General features: G+C 32.1%; 2 protein-coding genes across 9 annotated transcripts in view; both read right to left on the bottom strand.

The window, feature by feature from the left end:
- Positions 1–20,688, bottom strand: part of LOC105195148 (cysteine-rich motor neuron 1 protein) — a 542,960-nt gene that overhangs the window by 493,670 nt on the left and 28,602 nt on the right. The gene's annotated exons all lie outside the window — the stretch shown is intronic.
- Positions 4,864–9,131, bottom strand: LOC113004398. The gene is made up of 2 exons (XM_039452152.1): positions 6,479–9,131; positions 4,864–6,269 (listed from the first exon to the last, which is right to left on the bottom strand). The coding sequence occupies exons 1-2, from the start codon at positions 6,782–6,784 to the stop codon at positions 6,189–6,191; spliced, it is 387 nt and encodes a 128-aa protein (XP_039308086.1). The 5' UTR covers positions 6,785–9,131; the 3' UTR covers positions 4,864–6,188.

The following is a 20,688-nucleotide window of genomic DNA, read 5'->3' as shown; positions in this document are numbered from 1 at the left end:
AGAGTATCTGAAAGCAAAAAAAAAAAAAAATGTGCAGGCACTAACTTTTTTCATATCATACAGATAAAACTGCGCGTAAAGAGGGAAATTACGACCGCCCATAGCGCCGTCGAGCTTCTACACACATTTCCCGTATCCTAGCGATTTGCATTAGGACCGTTTAACGCCTAAGTAAAAGTTGGTACATTTTCCTGCTCGAGGTAATCCACTTCACTGAATCTGCGCGCGGAAGAAAATTCGCAACCGACGACCTGCAAAATATTATGGCACAGCCATCTGACTCTTACAATGCACTGTAACACTCCCATCTATAATACGCGCCATTGATTTTTTACGCGACTAATGCTCGCAGTGCAAGAATGTATTTTTGAGAATCGACGATACTTATAAAACGACACGCGAGAAATAGCTACTCGTTATCGATATCACCTCACCTATTCGGAAAACAATGCGTACGTGTCGTCGACATTGTCCACGAGGAAATACGTGAGGCTGGCCGAGATAGCGCGCTACCTCATCGATATTTCACATTTAAAGCTCCACTCGGTCGTGCATAATTTCATTTTTAATTCGTGACTGTTAAAAAATTGCAAACTCGGTTATTTCGTGCATACAGGCAAGCATGAATCATACATCCGTCCGCACGCTCTCTTTCCAATGGTTCAAATTTGATTTCTGATCTTGACGGTCGTAAGACCATGGAAATCATACAAAATGCATTGAATAACAAATATAAGTGTACCGAGAGAATTCTTGTCTCAAAGTATTGTCATTCAAAAAGTCGTTGAATGTAAATTTGTATGCAGAAAGCAGCTCCGTACGCATTCACGATTTAGTGAAAAATTCAGAATATGCTTTATGAATTACTTTTGTCCTAATTTAACTTTCACCTCGACGACGAAAATAAACATCTATCGCGAAAAGATTGTTTTTTTTTGTAAGTTAATGATACGAAAGATAAAACAGTACTTTTAGTATCTATCTTAATAAATATAAAATACAATCAAAAATAAAATACACTGGAAAATCCTCGTTAATACCTCGACAATACATAGATCTTCTAAAGCGACATCTCTTTATTTCTCGGAAACTGAATATTGTATTTTAATAATATTGATAAAGACATGATCTACTATATTGTATAGGAAAAAATAACTTTGTGCTTTTAACAAAAGCTGTTTAGTCGAGGCATTTTTTAATTACGACCAAACATTTTGTTTCATACAACAAGCGATTTGGTTGCTTCTACAAAATACATGTAAATTAAAAAAAATTATTATTTACGTTAACCAAATAGTTTTGTTCGGTATATTTTAATCAAATTATTTATTGCTACAACAAAACATTTTTCTTAGTGTAAGTAAAATAATTATAGAAATAAAAATTTATAATTCATGCATCCATATAGTTTTTTTTTACATAAAATCTATTAAAAACAGAAAATCTATTAAAAACAAATTCTTCAAAAGCCAAAAATAAAATTCGATGCTTTTCTCGCAAATTACATAGTCTAAACAATACACTGAAAAAGACTAATAATAATGATTAAATGTATAGGGAATAGTAGCAATTAAATATTTGGTCAATGTAACCAAAAATAATTTTACTTTTCTAAATATTTAGTAACTTACACTAGATCTGATAATATTTACTGAACATTTAGAAACATAAAATTATTTCTGGTTATATTGATAATATATTTAATTGATATTATTTCACTATACATTTGGTAGTTGTAACCAGACTTTTTTTCAGTGTAGTAAGTATTATTGATGATAATAAATTAATAAAGATTAGACTCTTTAGAAAAAGAATCAATAACCTTGTGAGTTTCATTGATTTATGTACTAATCGTAAAATCTATAATAAAATGAGATAAAAAGAAAAATACATATATATTTTCTATAAAAATTAAGAGAACGAGTTCTTTCTTTAGTAGACTCATTTCAAAAGTCTACTAAAAACTATATAAAAAAAATTGTCACTTAATTTGAAGTAGCGGATCAAAATATTAAATTTTGTTAGAATTAATTGAAACTCATTTCCCAAAAGTTCAATATTTTGAAATTTTGACTACAGATTCGTAGTCAGCGATCGTAGTAACCTTTAGTAGGGCGTAAATTAAATGCTAATTATTTCTATAAAAAAATCAGGCACGAAAAAGTTAAGGTAAGCTTAAAAAGTGCGCACGCATGAAAAGTGTATGAACATTCAATTACAACTTATTCTAATAATACGCTTCACATTTAATATTTCTATATTGTGGAAAACTACATTTAAAATAGTTTCCATGCTAGTTTTTTCTGTAACAATATTTTGTTATTTAATCATTACAAAATAACTTTAAAAAAAAAAGATGCAATCTTTGCCATGAAATATACATCTGCCATCTGTGTTTTTAAATTCTATTACGTCATCATTAATTTAATATAAAGTTTGTCGTATAAGCAACTTACGGTGCTAATTTACTCTACTGTCAAGGTAGATTGATAGGGTAAATGCGTGCAGTAAATGAATTACGAGCATGTTGCACTGTAGTATGAAGTACAAACGTGCTACAATAGAGCATGTTCGTATTTCACTTACTATAAAAAACTATATTAACACAGAATAGGTTCCTGATGTGAAAAATGTAGAGAAAGATTCTCTCTATTGTTAATGTTAATATTTAACCACAATTGTGTTTAATTATAGTTGTTTACAAAGTCACATGCCGAAATTGTGCCGAGCCCCGGTCTTCCTTATTCACTTTATTATAATAACAGCGATGTGTGTTATCGAAATGTAATAACTTTCAAAAGTTGTTACATTTAATAGCGGAACAGCTTTAAAAGTTGGTCTTACCAGCAGATGTTGAGATTTTTCTTCTACGCTTCCTATACTCTTTTGGAGCATAAAAATATTACTTATATCATGAGTATCAGTAAGCCTCGTATTAACCGTGGAAACTTTGAAGCTTTTTTGTACTTTCAAAAAGTGTAAAAAGGTAGCGATGCGGAAGAGAACAATTCTGACTCGTTCTAATCGCCGCACTTTAACGTAACGGGCAGAGCTTAAGCGTACGCTTTTCGAGCGGGTTATACAATATTGAGTATTTGAAGCGGAGTCTTATAATATCGATTTTCCCAATTTCTCGTAAAAATACTATCTCTCGTTGGAAATTGCAATTCATTTTTAATCATAGCATTTTTTATTCTAAAAGGAAATGTAATACATCTCAAGAAAGATGTCAAAAGTACTTTATTAACAAGCTTCGGGAAAAAGAAACTTGAAAAAGAAAAGTAGATTTATATTCTAAATAAAAAGGTAGAAAGCATTTTTTGTCGAAATAAAGTGTATATAAAAATTAATTAAACTACATTTAGCGTTTAAACATATCATGATTTATTTCAATTAATAGTTTAATATTATTTTATTTATTATAATATTAGGAATTTAAGAATGGAAAATTTAAGGATGCAAGACACAAATTGTTCATTAGTTTATTTATGCGTTTTACTTATGCAGGGGATGTAGAAATTCTTTCTGACGTTCTCACGAGTGAAAAAGAATTCATCCAGAATTTGCCGATACAATAAAGAACGCCGTCGAGCCGATCGTCGTATTTGTCACAGTTACTGCACGAAAAGATGTGAAACAGATCGCGACATTTACCGCAATGTTGACTCCAGTGAATTTACATGCCCAGTGCACCAAGCGAAAACCAATAATGATCGTGGTTAGCGACTTCAAGATAGGGCTCCCCGCCACTCTGCCAGCCCACCATTCAGCCCCAAGAAGGCAATAATGTCATTATGAGGAGGCGGGCAAGGAAATGGTCCGTAAATGTTCAGATACCTCCGCCGTTTAGGCTATCATCCTTTCCTCCTTCTTTCTCTTTCTCTCTCTTTTTCCCCCGTGTCTTCCTTTTTCTCCTACTTTCCGACGATGATATCATGGAAGCTGCCTTGTCTCGTTTCAATGGACCTCCTTGCACATTTTCGTAGGATAATGATTGCTTCCCCTCGAATCCTCAGCAGTTGTCGGTCGAACGAACTCATAGCCTTTCTGTGATGATGTTCAGGAAATTGTACGGGGGATAACGATTCGCTTCTTATCGAAAAGGATGTCCTTTCTAAAAAGATGCTCCGAAAAGAAACCCAGTGTCTTTAACCCTTAAAACTCCAACGTTGAGTTAAACTCAACGTAAAGTTCAGTCCTTCTTTCAAAATATATATGTGTACATGTTTTCTAAATTGAAATTATCTTCTGTGTTATAAGTCTGTAATTATATTATATCAATACTTAGCTTTGAGTAAGTTCCATCGAAAGTTATTGATGAACTTCATTGCCCGGTCTTCATAACAAATTCTTATTCCAAGATCATCTTAATTAATGTCTTAAGATGCTAACACGGCTCTGTAATTAATTTATGACGTTTTAAAATGATTGTATTTAAGACAATTTTAAATATAAGAACTTTGCAATTGTGTGGAAATTTTTACTCATAATATAAATCAAGCGTAACCACAACAAAATTCAATTAGTGCCAAGACCCAAGAATTGGATGGAACATTACATTTTATTCTCTTACATTCTAAAGGGTGGAACATTACATTTTATTCTCTTACATTCTAAAGGAAAGTATAAGCTTAGCAGGGTTGGGAAGTAACGCATTACATGTAATGTTTTACTGTGTTTCGTTATTTTTTTCCGGTAATGATTGTTACTTTTTTCTGTCTACGTACGATAGGTAACATTATTACATTTTTACAGTAATAATAATTTAGTCATTATTTTTATTGTTATTTTTGTATGCTGGATTGTTATATAAATTCGTTCAGCCTTTTTTACTTTTTTATTGGTCGAGACCGTTTCATTAAAAAAAAAAGGCAAAAAACCAAACAAATTTATATATTCCAATATTATCCTTATATTTCTTTTATTATCATTTATATTTGTTTAATAGATTGTGCGCTAATCGTGTGATTGGATAAAAATATTCTGATACAGTACTTTATATCTTGGGTTGCATTCCGATAGCCACTATCGGTATTGAATAATTTACATACTATAGATTTTCAGTACTCGCAGTGATTATTGGAATGCATTCTTAATAATTATATTAATATTTAATTTAAATTCTTGTAAAAATAATTATATCTACTAAAAAATTTTTTTAATTAGCAAAATTGTTAAGTAAGTTTAATATTGTAAAGAAAAGCTTGCTTTACATACAGAATAGCTTACATAATTTCAAGTTTTACTTATGATATTTTAAGTATCAAGATGTGGATGGTAAAAGTAAAATATGCATTTCTATGTAATAAATGTAATCACAATTATAATAAAGATAACTGTTTTTTAAAGATTTACTTACTATTTAGGAACACTAAAAAAATATTGTAATACAGAACATAATTTTATTCAATTAAACATTGAATCACGAGCTGTTACTAACATATGTAATTGATTTAACTAAATTATTTTCATTCAACTATATTTATTATTGCCTTTACTTTTAATCTTGTTTCTGAATTGATATTGTTATTAAATTATCAAAACGTTTCCAATTAGACTAATGATATTAATTCAACAGCATTTCTTTCTTTACGGAGCAATAACTAATAATTATAATTTGCGTGATTACAATTATAAATATATAATTGGCACCAAAAATGATTATAAATTATAGTTAAATTATGTGATTGCAATTTTAGCTCAGAGTATAATATTAATATGAGAAGAACATCAACAAGACTAGTATATTAATATTTTTCATATGATACTAATATATATATATATATGTTTGTGCGTGCGTACGTGAGTGCGTGAGTGCGTGCGTGTACATAGCATATATACATTGTAATTACAAAAAAGAAATTTATATTAAATATTAATAAAAACGTTTTATTGGTACATACATATATGCATTTCGAAAGACACAAAAAATAATTATTTAGAAATAACTTCTATTGTCATGGATAGAAAGGTACTGGATATTCGCTGTATGGTGAGATTGATATGGCATTCCATACCCATACGGCATTGCTGGTGAACTGTATTGCCCTGCTGGTGAATTGTATTGCCCTGTTGCTGAACTGTATTGCACTGCTAGTGAATTGTATTGCACTGCTGGTGGCCCATACGGCTGATACGGCATCGGTGGTGGCTGCATAAAGGAAAGTGACTGAAGGCGAAGAAAGTTCTCATATCTTGGAGAGCTTGTTCACATATCTTGGACAGCCCAATCTTCTTCGCTTTGTTTGTAGAGCTAAAATGCGTACTTTCTGAAACACAAAATGTTATTCTTATTTATAATTATGATAATGACATATACACTCAATAAAATTTGATTATGATGCTAAAATATACTTTTTTGTCAAATATGTCTTTTTTTTATACTTTGTCATCATAATCAAAATTTTTTGAATCTATTTAAAAAATGTCTTTTCTCATATTTAATATTTTATATCATATGCTCCTATTTAGTACTTACTTTTGTCAACTTTTTCAGCTTCGTTAGTTTTCTCGAACGTGAAGATTGCGGCATCTCTGCCGCTGATCTGCGATCGTCGTGTTCTTGCGATTTATGTACCCTTGGTAGTGGTGCCACTCTTAAAATTTTCCTCGTGTGGTGATCGTGCGTTTCTTGTAGCGGCGACAATAACAATGGCGATGGAAACAATTTTGTCGCCGTCCTCTTGCCATGCGACTTTTGCAACAACGCGACACCGGCGCTAATGGCGGCCGCTCTCACTTTTAACTGTAACAAAAAAAGAAGTATTGAATATACAATGTACATATTTTCTCTAAAGTGATCTTAATGCAATGTTTACTTACTTTCTCGGCCTCTTGATATTTTTGTTCTTTTTCTACTTTGTCTTTTTTAATCTTCTTTAATCTTTCTGGTTCCAAACAGACACAATACCATGTTTGTAACTTCACGACTCACGACGATCACGACTGGTCACAATTGGTCACAATCAAACACGACTCGCGCCACGCACACGCTCGTGAGAATAACGTATCCATTAGAGCTCTAGTATCTAGTGCATCAAGTTGTGATGTATTAACTCAACATAAAAAAATATTTTCACTCGAAACCACTGATATACAAAGTTTTTTGTTAGTAGATTCGCGAGATTACTAATAAGACACTCGTTTTAATATCTTTTCTTTATTTGATAATATTAATCACTTTTTGAGACAGTTTGAAAAATACATGTCTATCCTAATAATATATGTTTATCCTAAATCATAAATATATGTTATAAACAGCAAATACATTTTTCAATATTTAAGAAAATGTAATGCGCACTGTCTTTTATTTTACACACACACACGCACACGCACACACACACATACGCGCGCGTGTATTTGTGTGTATCGGGAATCGTTATTAGGAGCGTGGGAGTTGTTTATAAGCATTGGCTATAAATGACATGTAGAGCACACCTCCAAATATCTTGTGCACTTGTCATTGTTGATAGTTGGATGGTTGTATTTTTTTCGCACGCTTACATTTAGCGATAAACCATGGAAATTCAGCTATCTTTATAAATTAATAACTCGTTAACTATTACGAAAATTTTAGAAGAGTACAATATTTTTCCACTTAATTTGGTCCATTCAACCTTTAGTGTTTTTTTCAATAAAATAGTTATATCAGTATTTTGTATAATTTAGTAAAATTCGTAAACATATCCAAACGGAATTATTTCGCAGAGTCCCTCTACAAGGTGTGTTAGAAAAGTAATGAGACTGATTTTTTTGTAAGCATGAATTTTATTTTATTTTTTTACACATCAAGGTTGTCCTCTTCAAAATAGTTCCCTGGGCAGTTACAGCGATGGAGGCGTTGTTTTCAGTCTTCGTAGCAGTTCTGGAAGGCTTCTGCTGGAATACCCTTCAGCTCGTCGGTTACGCTCTTCTGGATGTTATCTAATTTTTGTGTGTAAAAAATGTGTAAAATGTTGTGTAAAAAAATGTGTAAAAATGTGTGTAAAAAATTGATGTGTAAAAAAAAAATATTATTTATGGCTAGAAAAAAATCAGTCTCATTACTTTTCTAACACACCTCGTATATTTGTGGATTTAAATACCACCGTTTTTCATATAAAAACGCCACTGATTTCTCCCAACATGTCGCATAAATCGCAAGGAAAGAATAGCTCTTTTGATGATAACCTTTTTATGATGAAGCTTCCGACATTCGATGCAACAAAACGTCACCGTACATTGTGTTACGGCGAATCGCCATTTGCATAAAACGTCATATCACACGCGCACATCTTCTTTCTTTGGTAAAGTCCCCCTTCCTGTCCAACGCTCAAAAAGTTACACGCTGAGGTAACGCTCCGGCGATTTATTTACATATAAACACGGCGTGTTACGCATAAATGTTTTATCAGCCGATTTACCTGTATCCTAAAATTTCCGAAGAGCACCGCTCTGTGACGAGTTATCAACGGGCGCTATAAATATAACGGTGATAAATACCAATGGTGGAGATAGCTGTTAACGCGACGATAAATGCCACTCGAAATTGTGCCTTTCCTTTTTTTTTTATTTTCCCCGCAGGTCCCGTGGCTGGCGTTTAAATTAACGCTGGAAAAATATTATTTTCGCGCGTGGCAAATACTCTATTTCCGCGCGAAGCACAATTAAAATAAATTACGCTTTAATTGAGACGCATGTTATATAAATCGGCGTAATAAACATTGTTTCGTATCAGAAACGGACGCTGACGTGACAAACGTGCAGCGAAGTAATATTGTGTAATCTGTAAGCATAAACGGGCGTACCTCGGTGCACGCTGCACGTAGAGATAAAGATAAATCCGACAGGGACAAAATGCACACGGGATTTTAAAAAGGAAGTGAGAAGCTAAAAAAGATAACTAGTAATTAAGTATTGAACTGATTGATTCACACACGGAAAAAAATAATTTACTAACATAGCAGATTATATGCTGCTGTAACAAAAGCTATTAGTCATTATGTGAACAGGAAAGAGATTAATTAAGAATATTAAGAATCGAGTAAGGCCTAGCTAACATTAAATAAGACTCATTTTTTAATTTGCCATTTAAAAACACGCTTTATGCCTAGAAAATGTGCTTAAAAAGTGTATCATAGGAGAAAACTGCAAGGAGAAAACTGCAGAGAGACTGGGCTATTAAAACCGGCAGCAACACGTTTATTTAGTGCAATAAAAACTTGTGACACAGTGAATAAATGAGTTGTATTTTCAAAAATTTGCTGCACAGTTTATTAAATATACATTATTTTATAGTTTATTATAACATATTATAATAACATTCAATTTTTTAACTATAAGAAAAACAAATATATCGATTTTTGGAATCAGTATATATTTATTAAATAAGACACATTTATACGTTTATCGTTTATGTAGCCATTTGTTTGTTATGTATGACTTGCAACAAAGGATAACGATTTTCAATATTGCTAATTTCTGAGAAACAAAATTTGCACTAAAATAACCAAGAATTTTCAAAAGTTAATTACAATCAAATTAAAGATAATTGTGATGTTTAACAGTAAAACGTATTTTAAAGGATTTTGTTTTTGTGATTAATAAATTATGTTAAAATGATTTGGAAAATATTGTAATATTTAATTCCTTTATTATGTTTAATTAATTTTTTATTTAAGCTGTATTAAAAACACAAACATTTAACAAAGTTTAATGTTAAAATTAAAATTTTTTTTTGTTTATTTACAATTGTTCTGTATAAAAGATTATTTTATTTTTGTGAGTGATTGAAATAAACATTTTATTCTTGCTTAGTTTGTTTCAATATCTCTATAGAGTTTATAAAAAATAAAATAAATTTTGTGAGTCTTATTTGCGACTCAAGTACCTGATATTTATTAGATATAAGTTTGCAAATCTACAAATTATTCTGCCAAGAACATATTCATTGAATCACAGGAATACTACTGCCCGTATAAGCAGTATATAGTATTTTTGCTCTAATAACAAAACTACTTACTAAGAATATTTTATTTTGCCATAACAGCAAATTAATCTAATTGTAAAAACGCTCAACAAACGGTCACTGCAAATATACAATAACAAAGGCAATTTTAATTTGAGTAAAATTATTATTTTTTTTTATGTGCACAGACACAAACACACGCACACACGCACGCACACGAACACGCACACGCGCACGCACACGCGCACGCACGCACGCACGCACGCACGCACGCGCGCACGCGCACACACACACACACACACACACACAAGTTGCTTCAATTTGTTACAATGTTAAAACGTCAAAATATAATTAAAGATTATTTGTTTTTCTCTCAATCAATTTAATTGCATTTTATTAAACTGACAAGTCTCTCATATTTCTTTTCCAAAATATTTTAATAATCAATTTAATTCCGTAAGCTCACAATAACATTATTGACTAAATGATTCCACAACGTTATAAATCGTATTTATAACGAAAATTATAAAATCACGTTGAATGCATATTAATCCGGCAGATATATTTTGTCATCAATTCGTATATTTTGGCATTCACGTGGCGTTCCGTTAATCGTTCTTGCGGAAAATATTCTACAATAATCTTGTTTATGCGGAATGTCAAACGACGCGTTAGGCATATTTACAATTGGGAAATGAGTGTATTCGACACACGTACGCAAGTCAAATAACCTACTTCTACGCCCCATGATAATTATGAAATACATATTAAATGATACGCCTCCGTTTGCGGGCATTGCATTTAATTTCTTCGTATGCGTTCCATACGCACGCATGCACGCACGCGCGCGCGCGCGCGCGCGCACACACACACACACACACACACACACACACACACACACACACACGAAACACTCAACACGTTACGGTAATTTATTAACTGCCGACAGAGTCAAATTTTCAGTAAAGCACTATATGTCAAATGAAAATGAATGAATTATATTCACAAACAGTTCGCAGGAAATAGAATTTGCATTCCCTCTATCCCCCCCTCCCTTTTTCTTTCTCTTTTCCTCTCAATAACGTATCGCGTTTCAAGCTCATTGAAAGCATTAAAAAAAATTATATAAGTGAAATTCTATCAAACTCTAACACTACAACGAACGTATTATCGACAAAATTGTCGCAGCATTCACGACGCACCCTTCGTTCCAGCGGCAACGGTGGGAAATTTCTTAAGGAGCATCGAAAATTGTTACGTACGTGACGGCTACGCAAAGCAGGAAGGTGCGGTTGAGTCGTCGAGTTAAAATGCTCCGGGATATTCGTGTTCGGTATGTCTGACGCATGAAATGGCGCGGAAACTTTCGATACATGCGGGAATATTTTTATACGCTGCGGGTACCGTTGCTGGTGGTGCTGCTGCCGCGGCAGGGATGCAACGCAAATACGAAGGGGTCTAAACTAATTTGTACCCTACCACTCCCCACGTTCGAGTAACGATATTCTATGAATACTGAGCGCCCTGGCTCCTAACATCGAGCAACGACCGTGCATATGCATCGGTTTAGGTCGAACTAGCAAGTGCACGAGAGAGTGTGCATGCACGCTTCTGCTTGTGTACACGTGCATAGTTCTTTTCTTAAATGTGCCAGCCGCCGAGATAACACCCTTAGAAGATTACCAATGGAAATTGATTAAAAATTCTCTAGTTATCAACCTTCCTCGTGCTAGCGAGCTCGCAATCAGTGGAACGCCCTTACGCGATATTAAGATCACGCTTTCGTCGCGCAAAGGAAATTACTTTTAATTTTCCTTTTAATGACGTGGTTTGCTCTCGAAATTCAAATTTTAATGATTAATATTGCGTGTTGCAAATCTCTGCATGATACTTACAAAGGAACGGTCGGAATTGTCCCTCATCGATTTTGATGAGCTTTGAGTATGTTGTGAAACATTAAAAAATATTAGATTTATATTTTTTTATCTGCTTATTTTGAGGTTTTAAGGTCGAAATACCTCCTCGAAAATAATAGATTTTTTCGTTTTTAGCGAATATCTTTGAAACTATGAGGTATTTGAAAAAAATATTTCACAGAAAAGTTTTATAGTTTCATATACTTTATATATAATAATATATTCACTTTTTTGAAAAAACAAATTTTTTAAAAATTTATTATTTTTGAAGGGATGTTTCAACATCTAAACCTCGATATAAGCAAATAAAAAAAAGTAAGAGTTTAATATTTTTTGAACAAATCCAACAACATATTCAAAACTCATCAAAATCGGTGAGGGGATAGTTCGGATTGTTCTCTTGTTAGTGTAGTGTAATTTAGTCATTTTAATCAATAATGAAAAAACGTAAACCGATATGTAAAAACAGCTAAATAAGGATGAGCCTTATTTAGTCAGCTCGATCTTAATGTTAAATTTCAAATGTGATTTTATATATGTACATTTTCAAGTCCATCGAACAACAAACCGAATAACTTTTCGATCTCTGAACACAATTTTAAGTTAAACGAGAATTGTATTATCACAAGGTTAAGAAAGGCATAAGGTATTTAAGCGCGTCAAGCCTAACTTTGTTAATTTTTTGTGGAAAAACGAAAAGAGATAGAGAAATCGGGTCGTGTCATTGTGAAGAAATATTGTATTTTTTTTCTTTGTTATTTAAGTTTTATTAAACAATATTTGAAAAGGATCGTTATTAATATTTTTGTAAAACTTGTTTTTAAAACGCTTTATATTTTGAAAATAACTCGGTCGAGCGATTTGCAATTTTACATATTTTTTCTGGATACTAAAAAACTAATCTTTGACATAGGATTTTTTTTGCGATGCTTTGTTTTTTTCAGCCAACAAATTAACAAAATTTTTAGTGAAAAATTGACATTTGACTTTGACTAACTACTATTTTGCTCAAACGTCATATTTCGAAAAACGGCTACATCAAAAACTAGATTTATGTTTCAACTTTATAAAATTCCCTTTTGCTTTTAGATGAATTTTACGGAAACGACAGTAATTATTGCAAATTAGGTTTTTTAAAACAAGTTTCGCAAGAATTAATAACGACGCCATTTTTAATTATTTTTTAATTAAATTCAAATGATAAAAGAGAGAAAAATCTTTACAAAGAAACAAACCCGACTTATCTATCTCTTTCTGTTTTTCTGCAAAAGATTTAAAAATTTAGATTTCGTTTTGACGCATCTAAATACCTATGCATTAAATTGATAATTTAATGTTAATGTTACAGAAAAACGCATAGTACAGGCGAGTATGATAAACAATAATAAGAGAACATGGTCTGATATGTGTGAAAACACAACTAACAAAGGATATATATAAAATTATACAAGAAATATCAAATCAAGATCCAACTAGATATAGCTAAATAAATTTATTAATTAATATTCAGTGTTGTACATAAATAAATAATTTTTTGATAAATACAGGGTAGTCAGAAATCTACGCAAGTTTTAAAACTTTCATAACTCCAAAACTATTTAAGATAATTTATTCAAATTTTTTTTAATGATAAAAAAAGTATGTGATTTATTATTCCTAATGGTAAATTTTTAAAATGGCTGCCATTGGCCTGGATGACATACTTCAAGCGCTTAAAAAAGTTCTACATAACAGTCTTCATCATTGCTTCAGGGATTTTACGAATGAGTCATTCGATGACTTCTTTGAGTTCTTCCACTATTTGGGGGTTGGCCTCATAAACTTTACTCTTCAAATAATCCCATAACCAGAAGTCACATGGGTTGAGATCGGGACTATTCGGTGGCCATTCAATACTAGTCCCGGTTCTTCGAGAGGCATCCAGGCCGATAAACAAGAGCTAACGCCATTTTGAAAATGACAATGTGCTCATCAAGTGGTGAAAATAAAATCCCATACGTTATGCATGATTCCCATAGCAACAGCATTACTTTATTACAGGTGGTTTTTAAATAACGCAAAATTTAAAACTTGTGCAACTCTATAGCTACCCTGTACTTACATTATTGAATATATTCGTTACAGTGCGGTAACAGCTTTGAGTATCACGTATAACAAAAAATATTATAAATATATGCAAGCTATACACGTTTAAAAAATCAGAGAAAAGTTTAATTACGTATAAGACAAAATATGTTCCATCAAACTGCATTCTGAGAACTATAAAAATATGATATAAATATAATATAAACTTAATTCTTTGTAGCACACATTTTTTCTTGTATACGAATTTTTTGAAACTTGGTATGTGCAGATTTTAAAGTCGCTGATTACAAACATGAAGTCAGACTTTAACGATTTTTAAAATTCAAAATACAAGCGTATCTGACATTTCAAAATACAAAAAAAGAAGACGTAATTACTTGAAACTTATATACAAATTTTTGTGGTCGCTAATGATTATGGAAAAATTAAATTATGTAAATGCGTACAGTGTGTTGTAAAAATATAAAAGAAACAAGAAATCAATAAAATACGATGTTATGATTTTATAGTTTGTCATCTTGTGTTTGTAAATTTTGATTTTGGATTCCCAAAATTCTCGAACAAAATTTTAATATATCGTTTTATTGTCAAAAATTAATATCGAAAATAGCTATACTTTATTATATGTGAAACTTTTTATCAAAATTGCCGATTTTGTTAATTCAAAGAAAGGATTCTTAAAATCACATAGGCTTTTTTTATATGAAACGAGTCTTACTGGGTCCAAATTAAAAGTAGTTGACTAATCAAGATAGCTCTGCTGATACTCAAAAACATTTGTGTTTAACATTTTTCTTCAAAACCTTCCTTCGAGATATTTTAGAGTCTCAATGCTGTAAATCGTAATTTTCAAGCCCTATAATTCAAAAATTCCTTAATGAAAAAAACTTTATTATAGCGTTTTAAAAAGCTTTCGAAGTAAGAATATACAATGACAAATGGGGATTTTTAAACATCTCATTTTACAGATTCCATGTCTTGCGCTTCACGATCATCAAATTAAATGTTTACAATGAAGCAACTCATTCCCGTATTTTCTTAATACGATACTACTCTTGCCACTGCTTGCAGAATTTATTACCAAATATTTATTTATTATATAATAAACAGGGCTTAAAGGCTCATCTTAATAAAGCTTAACAATATTCACAATGGATTTCACAAACCTTTTTTCTCAACGATTGCACACATAACTTAATAATAAATTTTCTACTAACACAGGACAGGTTTCACTCTAAAAGTAATAAGCTTATAATGGAACCCACCACATGCGCTTATTAGTTTAACAAAAACCTTTTATATTAGGAACCTATCCCGTAATAGGCGATTTACCTTATAATGTCACACACCATGCTTCAAAGAGTTAAGGATGTTTTGGTTCTATAATACTAGCTAAAAGTTATTAAAATTAAAAAACTGTAAATTTATTCTTTTTCTCTTTAGCAACAAAAAATTTTGTTCGTGAACATCTGCAAAATTTTAGAGCCAGCTGCAAAGGAAAAAGCGATAAAAAATTGGGCTTATTATTAAAACTTTAGCTGCAGTTTTAGATATCTTTTAAACGAATAAATGAATTTTTGTACAAATTTCATTTATTACAGTTTTATTAGCATACGTAGAAAATTTGATTTAATTCGCAATGCTACTGTTTCATGAAATTTGCAAATAATATATTACAAAACGCGATTTTACAAAAGAATCAAAAGCGCATTCAAACCAAAAATTAAATAACTTTTAAATTAATAAAAGGATTATTTTCAAATTTTACATAGATACTTAAATGTAATAATTTAACAATTTGTAAAATTTTTTAATATTTACATTCTTAATTCCGCCATATTGCTCGTATAAATATTACAAATAATAAATTTTCACGATTTACAAAAATATATATATATATATAAAAATATATATATATATATACTTCATAAAACTTTGCATGTAAACATGTGTATTTCAGTAATTCTGGTACATTCTCTATGCAAATGCGATTACATTTGTAAACGGACAGACGGATGATCGATCTGTATTCAAAGTGACGCCACTGTATCGAAATCACGTAATCGACCTTTACGCCTACAATGCTTTATCACGCGTTATAACGTCTAATCGGGGAAGTCACTTCGCGAATTGTCATGAAGCTATAACGTTTGTATGATATACAGCATCGCCGAGTTCATTTCCACGTGAAAGGTTCTAAGGAAAGGTGTATCAAAGCGAATCGATTATTTACTCTCTCTCCCTTTTTCTCTCTTTCTCCTTCCAACCCTTTTTCTTTCTTTCCGGGGAGTGTATTTTTCGTGTCTGCGTGTATAGGGGTTGCTCGCCTAAATGCGCACGTCATCGATGCACGAAGAAATCGATCAGCAGCGTTACGACAACCGGTGGCACCCGTCACCGTAAAACCGTGTTAGCCCGGCGACAGTTTGGTGACCCGTCTTGATTGACGTTCGTTTTTGAAATCTCGTGGCCCGGTTGATTCGCCGATTGCACGTGCACAACACACAGCACACGCGAGCGGAACGCCGCGCTGTGCCGTGCCGGCGATAACGCTTCTTTTTTTTTCTTCTCTTTTTCCCCCCTGCCGGTTGACCCGCGTGTAACGAGTCACGCGGCTAAATCAACTGCGATTCTTCGGTCGTATTTCAATACATAACTACGCAAGGTGTAACACATAACGAAGTTATTCCGACCAGCATTCCGTTCGTTGTTTGCGATACGCGCACTATTTTTTCTCCCTTTTTTCCGAGGATTGTTTCGATCTGGTGAAGCATTTCGTTATTTATTCGATTACAGTAACGTAATTTAGTTAAATTCAACGAGTTAATTAACTAGTTAAGAGGATGCTGAAGTCGTGAATTTCACCAGCTGAACAACGACTTGAACACGTATTATTTACAATACATACATACGGTTTACGAAATATTGATGTAGTATATGTCATTCATACTACATCAATATCGCACGCAAGCATACGCATAAATTTTCGTATACAGGGTGATTATTAATGAATGTCCCCACTTTTTACCATAGGAGCCTGATTTACCGACAGATATTTCTAACATATTATTATATTAGAAATTACAAATGCGTGCTCTTATGGTAAAAAGTGGGGACATTCATTAATAATCACCCTGTATATAAGCTTTTCGTATTGAATTAGGTGTCTAATGTTTATTTTCACCAATGTAGATTAACTTTGATCTCACGCTTGAAGAATATTTTATAATATATAACACAATAAAAAAAATTTTTTAATTTTTTTTTAAATAAAAAAAAGTTTTTAAATTCATTTTATCACGTTATAAAGTAGTCTTCAAGCCATTCAACTTTTATTCAGAACATTTTTTTCTATCTCTTATAGTTTCGACGATATACGCTTCGAAAGAAGAAAACCGATTTTTCTCATAGGGGTGTTTCAGCCCCTAAAAATGAAAACGGGCATGTATAAAAGAATACGTGTTCCCTTATTTTGATCCACACTACAACATATTAAAGGTTCGTCAAAATTTGGAGAACAACAACTTACGTACCTTTCCTTGTCAGTTTCTAACTTACTCTTTATCTTTTTTTAAGTCTTAAAATTAGAAAAAAAAAAGTTTATTAAACGTTGATCAAAATTAATCTGCATTGGCGGGAGTGGGCCTAAGTTTAATTTTAAAAGCTTGACGTTGTTTCTTCGTGTAATCTATGTGAATAGAGACTTGAATTTCGTAAGTACAGATTGTAGAGTTTCTACATCAAGCAAAAATTGTCACGACTTGACAGCTCTGAATGCCATATTTGTCTAAGAAATAATAAAAAAAGGTCTAAATTGAAAAACTTCGTTCCCTACATAAAATCCATACTGCAGACATTTAAATGCACATATGTATGTACTTTAATTCTAGATTTCCGAACCTGTAAAAGTAAATAAAAGTTGCTACAAAATTATTATGCTTAATTGATAAAACAGGACTGACAATTCGACGAAAAAGACTAATGAAGAATTGAGGACATTTTAGGGTGATCTGAGAATTCATCTTATTACAAACGTTATAAACATCACCGTGACTTTTAATATGGATTACATTATGTAGACAAACGCATTTCATTTTTGCCTCAGTAATAAATAACAAACCTCTACACATTTTCAGAATTTAATCTGAAATTAAAAAGTTATACATTATATTATTATGCTCTTGCTTTTTAATTTTTCAACTTATATAATATTAATGAAGGTATGAATTATGAACGGCGAAGCAAATCAGGCAATTATTTCAAAAACAAAAAGAAACAGTTTTTACATTATTATTACCTATAAATAATGCACCGCGGGATTACAAACAACTCATCCCGTCGGCTAGAAATTACCAGCCAATGAATAAGTGGCAAAGCAAACAACGCGACGTCATATAAATGCAGATTTTATAGGCGAACATCCGCGTGGCAGATTATGAGTGAAAATAGACAGTTCCTAGGTCATCGTTTTCACCTGCCATTTATTTTGCAAAGTCTGGAGCAATTTCCAAGCGGTGTTGGCTGTTACCGCCGTGACTTAAGCCGATTTCGCTGCATGCGAAACTCCCTGGCAGGCCCAAGTCGGCTAATCCATTTCCGCGGCGTGAAATCACGAGAAGCGAGAGCGAAATCGGAAGCAATTTCATTTTCCAAAGACACGTACACGAGTTCGTCCTTAAAGCAGCCGGTCGCTGCAGCCCGCGTTTGCGACGTGCAGAAAATTTGAGTGCGAAAGCGTGTCCTGTTCGTGAGAGGCGCCAAATAAGAACAGAGACTTCGCCGGAATCCGTGATTCTCTTTCCCGGTTGAAAAACTTCGGCCCCATTCACCGCGCGGTCTCAATGATTAACGTGGAAGCGGTAGGCAAGTTCCGTAACGCAATCCAAATAAGAACAAATAGGCTCCGGTCAGCGTTTATGAAGTTCATAATTATTTAGATTTTCTTGAGAATTTATTATCTTTTCCGTCATTCAGTAGAGCAAAGTAGAACTAATAATAGAAGCAAGGTGCTGAAATATAACACAAATTAGAAAACTTTCCACCAAGAAACAAAAGAGAAAGAGAGAGAGAAAGAGAGGGAGAAGAGGCAATCGGGTATATCTCATATAAAGGCACACGGAAGATCGATTCGGGTTAACTCAATTACCGTCTGCTTTAAGATAATAATGAGAAGATAATTCACAAGAGCAGTTATTATTGAAGCGTTCCAAAATGCCGGTGTCAAAGTTCATCGGAAGTGTTAAGTTGAAGACAGTTTCGAGTTTGAGTTCCGCGACAAACGCGACCCTTTACTGCCTTTCTGCACATGAAACAGGGATAGTTTCACTGCTTTGAGACAAGAGAGAACAGTGCAACTAATTTTACAGTACTGATTCTGTGCGAACAGACATCAAGTATTAGAGGGACGTCATCTCTGGAATTACATATTAACTATAGTGGAAATGAATATTAGGACTATAGCCTTCTACTCTGTCAAGATTACTTCTGAAATTCGATTAATGAAATAATAGCAAATAAATACAAATACTGATAGAGATAAATCGGCAGTCGAAATAAACGCATGACAAATCCTTTTGTGCTTGATTTTTTTCTAGGAAAAATTATCATCTGATTTACGTCTTACTAAAAGTTTTCAGGATCGCTGATTGTTGAATCTGTAGTAAAAATTTCAAAATTTAAAACGACAGATCCAATATGGTGGAGTAAAATTTTCTTAGACTTAAATAAAACTCATATTCCAAGGATCAATGATTTTAAATAACAGCTGTTTTTATTTACATTTTGTCAGCTATCTTAGATATCTAGAATTTAATAATTTCGACTTTAGATTCATAATCACCGAGTCAAAAAAAGACTCCTGAAAAATGAGTTTCATTTAAATCCAACAAAATTAAGCCGTATTGCATCCTCCGTTTTTAATTTTGAAATATATATGTAAATGTAATAAAATTTAGTATTTTAGTCCGTCCTATTTAAAATCTCCCATTTTGAACTTAAGTAATGATTTTTTTTCATACAATCTTTACATTGATCTTCAAAATAAGTCCAAAAAGAATTTGCCATTTAAACGTAATTACAATTGTCCTACTTGTTATTGAAAACAAGTAAATATTTAATATATAGGCCAAAACTAAGCGAATCCAAGGATATTAAATATTATAGTATAATAAAAATATAATAACTTTATTAGCGATCGTTTAATTCGCATAGACACACTCTTACTTGATAACGTTAAAATAGTAAGTGTCCTACTGCACCAGCTAACTACGTCACAGTTTATTGAATTAAAATTTGGCCCATATTGAGGACAGTGTTTCTTTTAATTCAAAATCTTTGCTGGAGATTACTCTGTAATGTTCGATAAATACGTAAATTAATTTTGATTTAATGATGTTGACTTTCGTACTGCATACACATCATGTATCTTATACAAAATAATTTTTTTTAAACAAAATGTCTACAAATTAAATAATGTTATGCCACTATGATTGAGTTTGCGCTTCTATAAATTAGTTTAATTAATCAAGTTTAATTAACAACAAATTGATCCCGCAATATTATAATTTTATTTAGGTTATTATTTTGATTTAATTGAGATTGATAAAGGCTGAATATAGTTTTGCTTTGTAATATGATTATTAAAAACAGTATATTTTGATTCTTAATCTATTATTTTATTTTTCGCTCATCTTTGACCCGTTTTAAATATTTACTTACTTATTTTAATTTTTGTGGAAGATA

Source organism: Solenopsis invicta, chromosome 7, assembly GCF_016802725.1.
Source record: "Solenopsis invicta isolate M01_SB chromosome 7, UNIL_Sinv_3.0, whole genome shotgun sequence".
In the NCBI taxonomy this organism is placed as follows: domain Eukaryota; kingdom Metazoa; phylum Arthropoda; class Insecta; order Hymenoptera; family Formicidae; genus Solenopsis; species Solenopsis invicta.
Note: the sequence above shows the minus strand (reverse complement) of the source record. Positions and strands in the feature narration are given on the sequence as shown.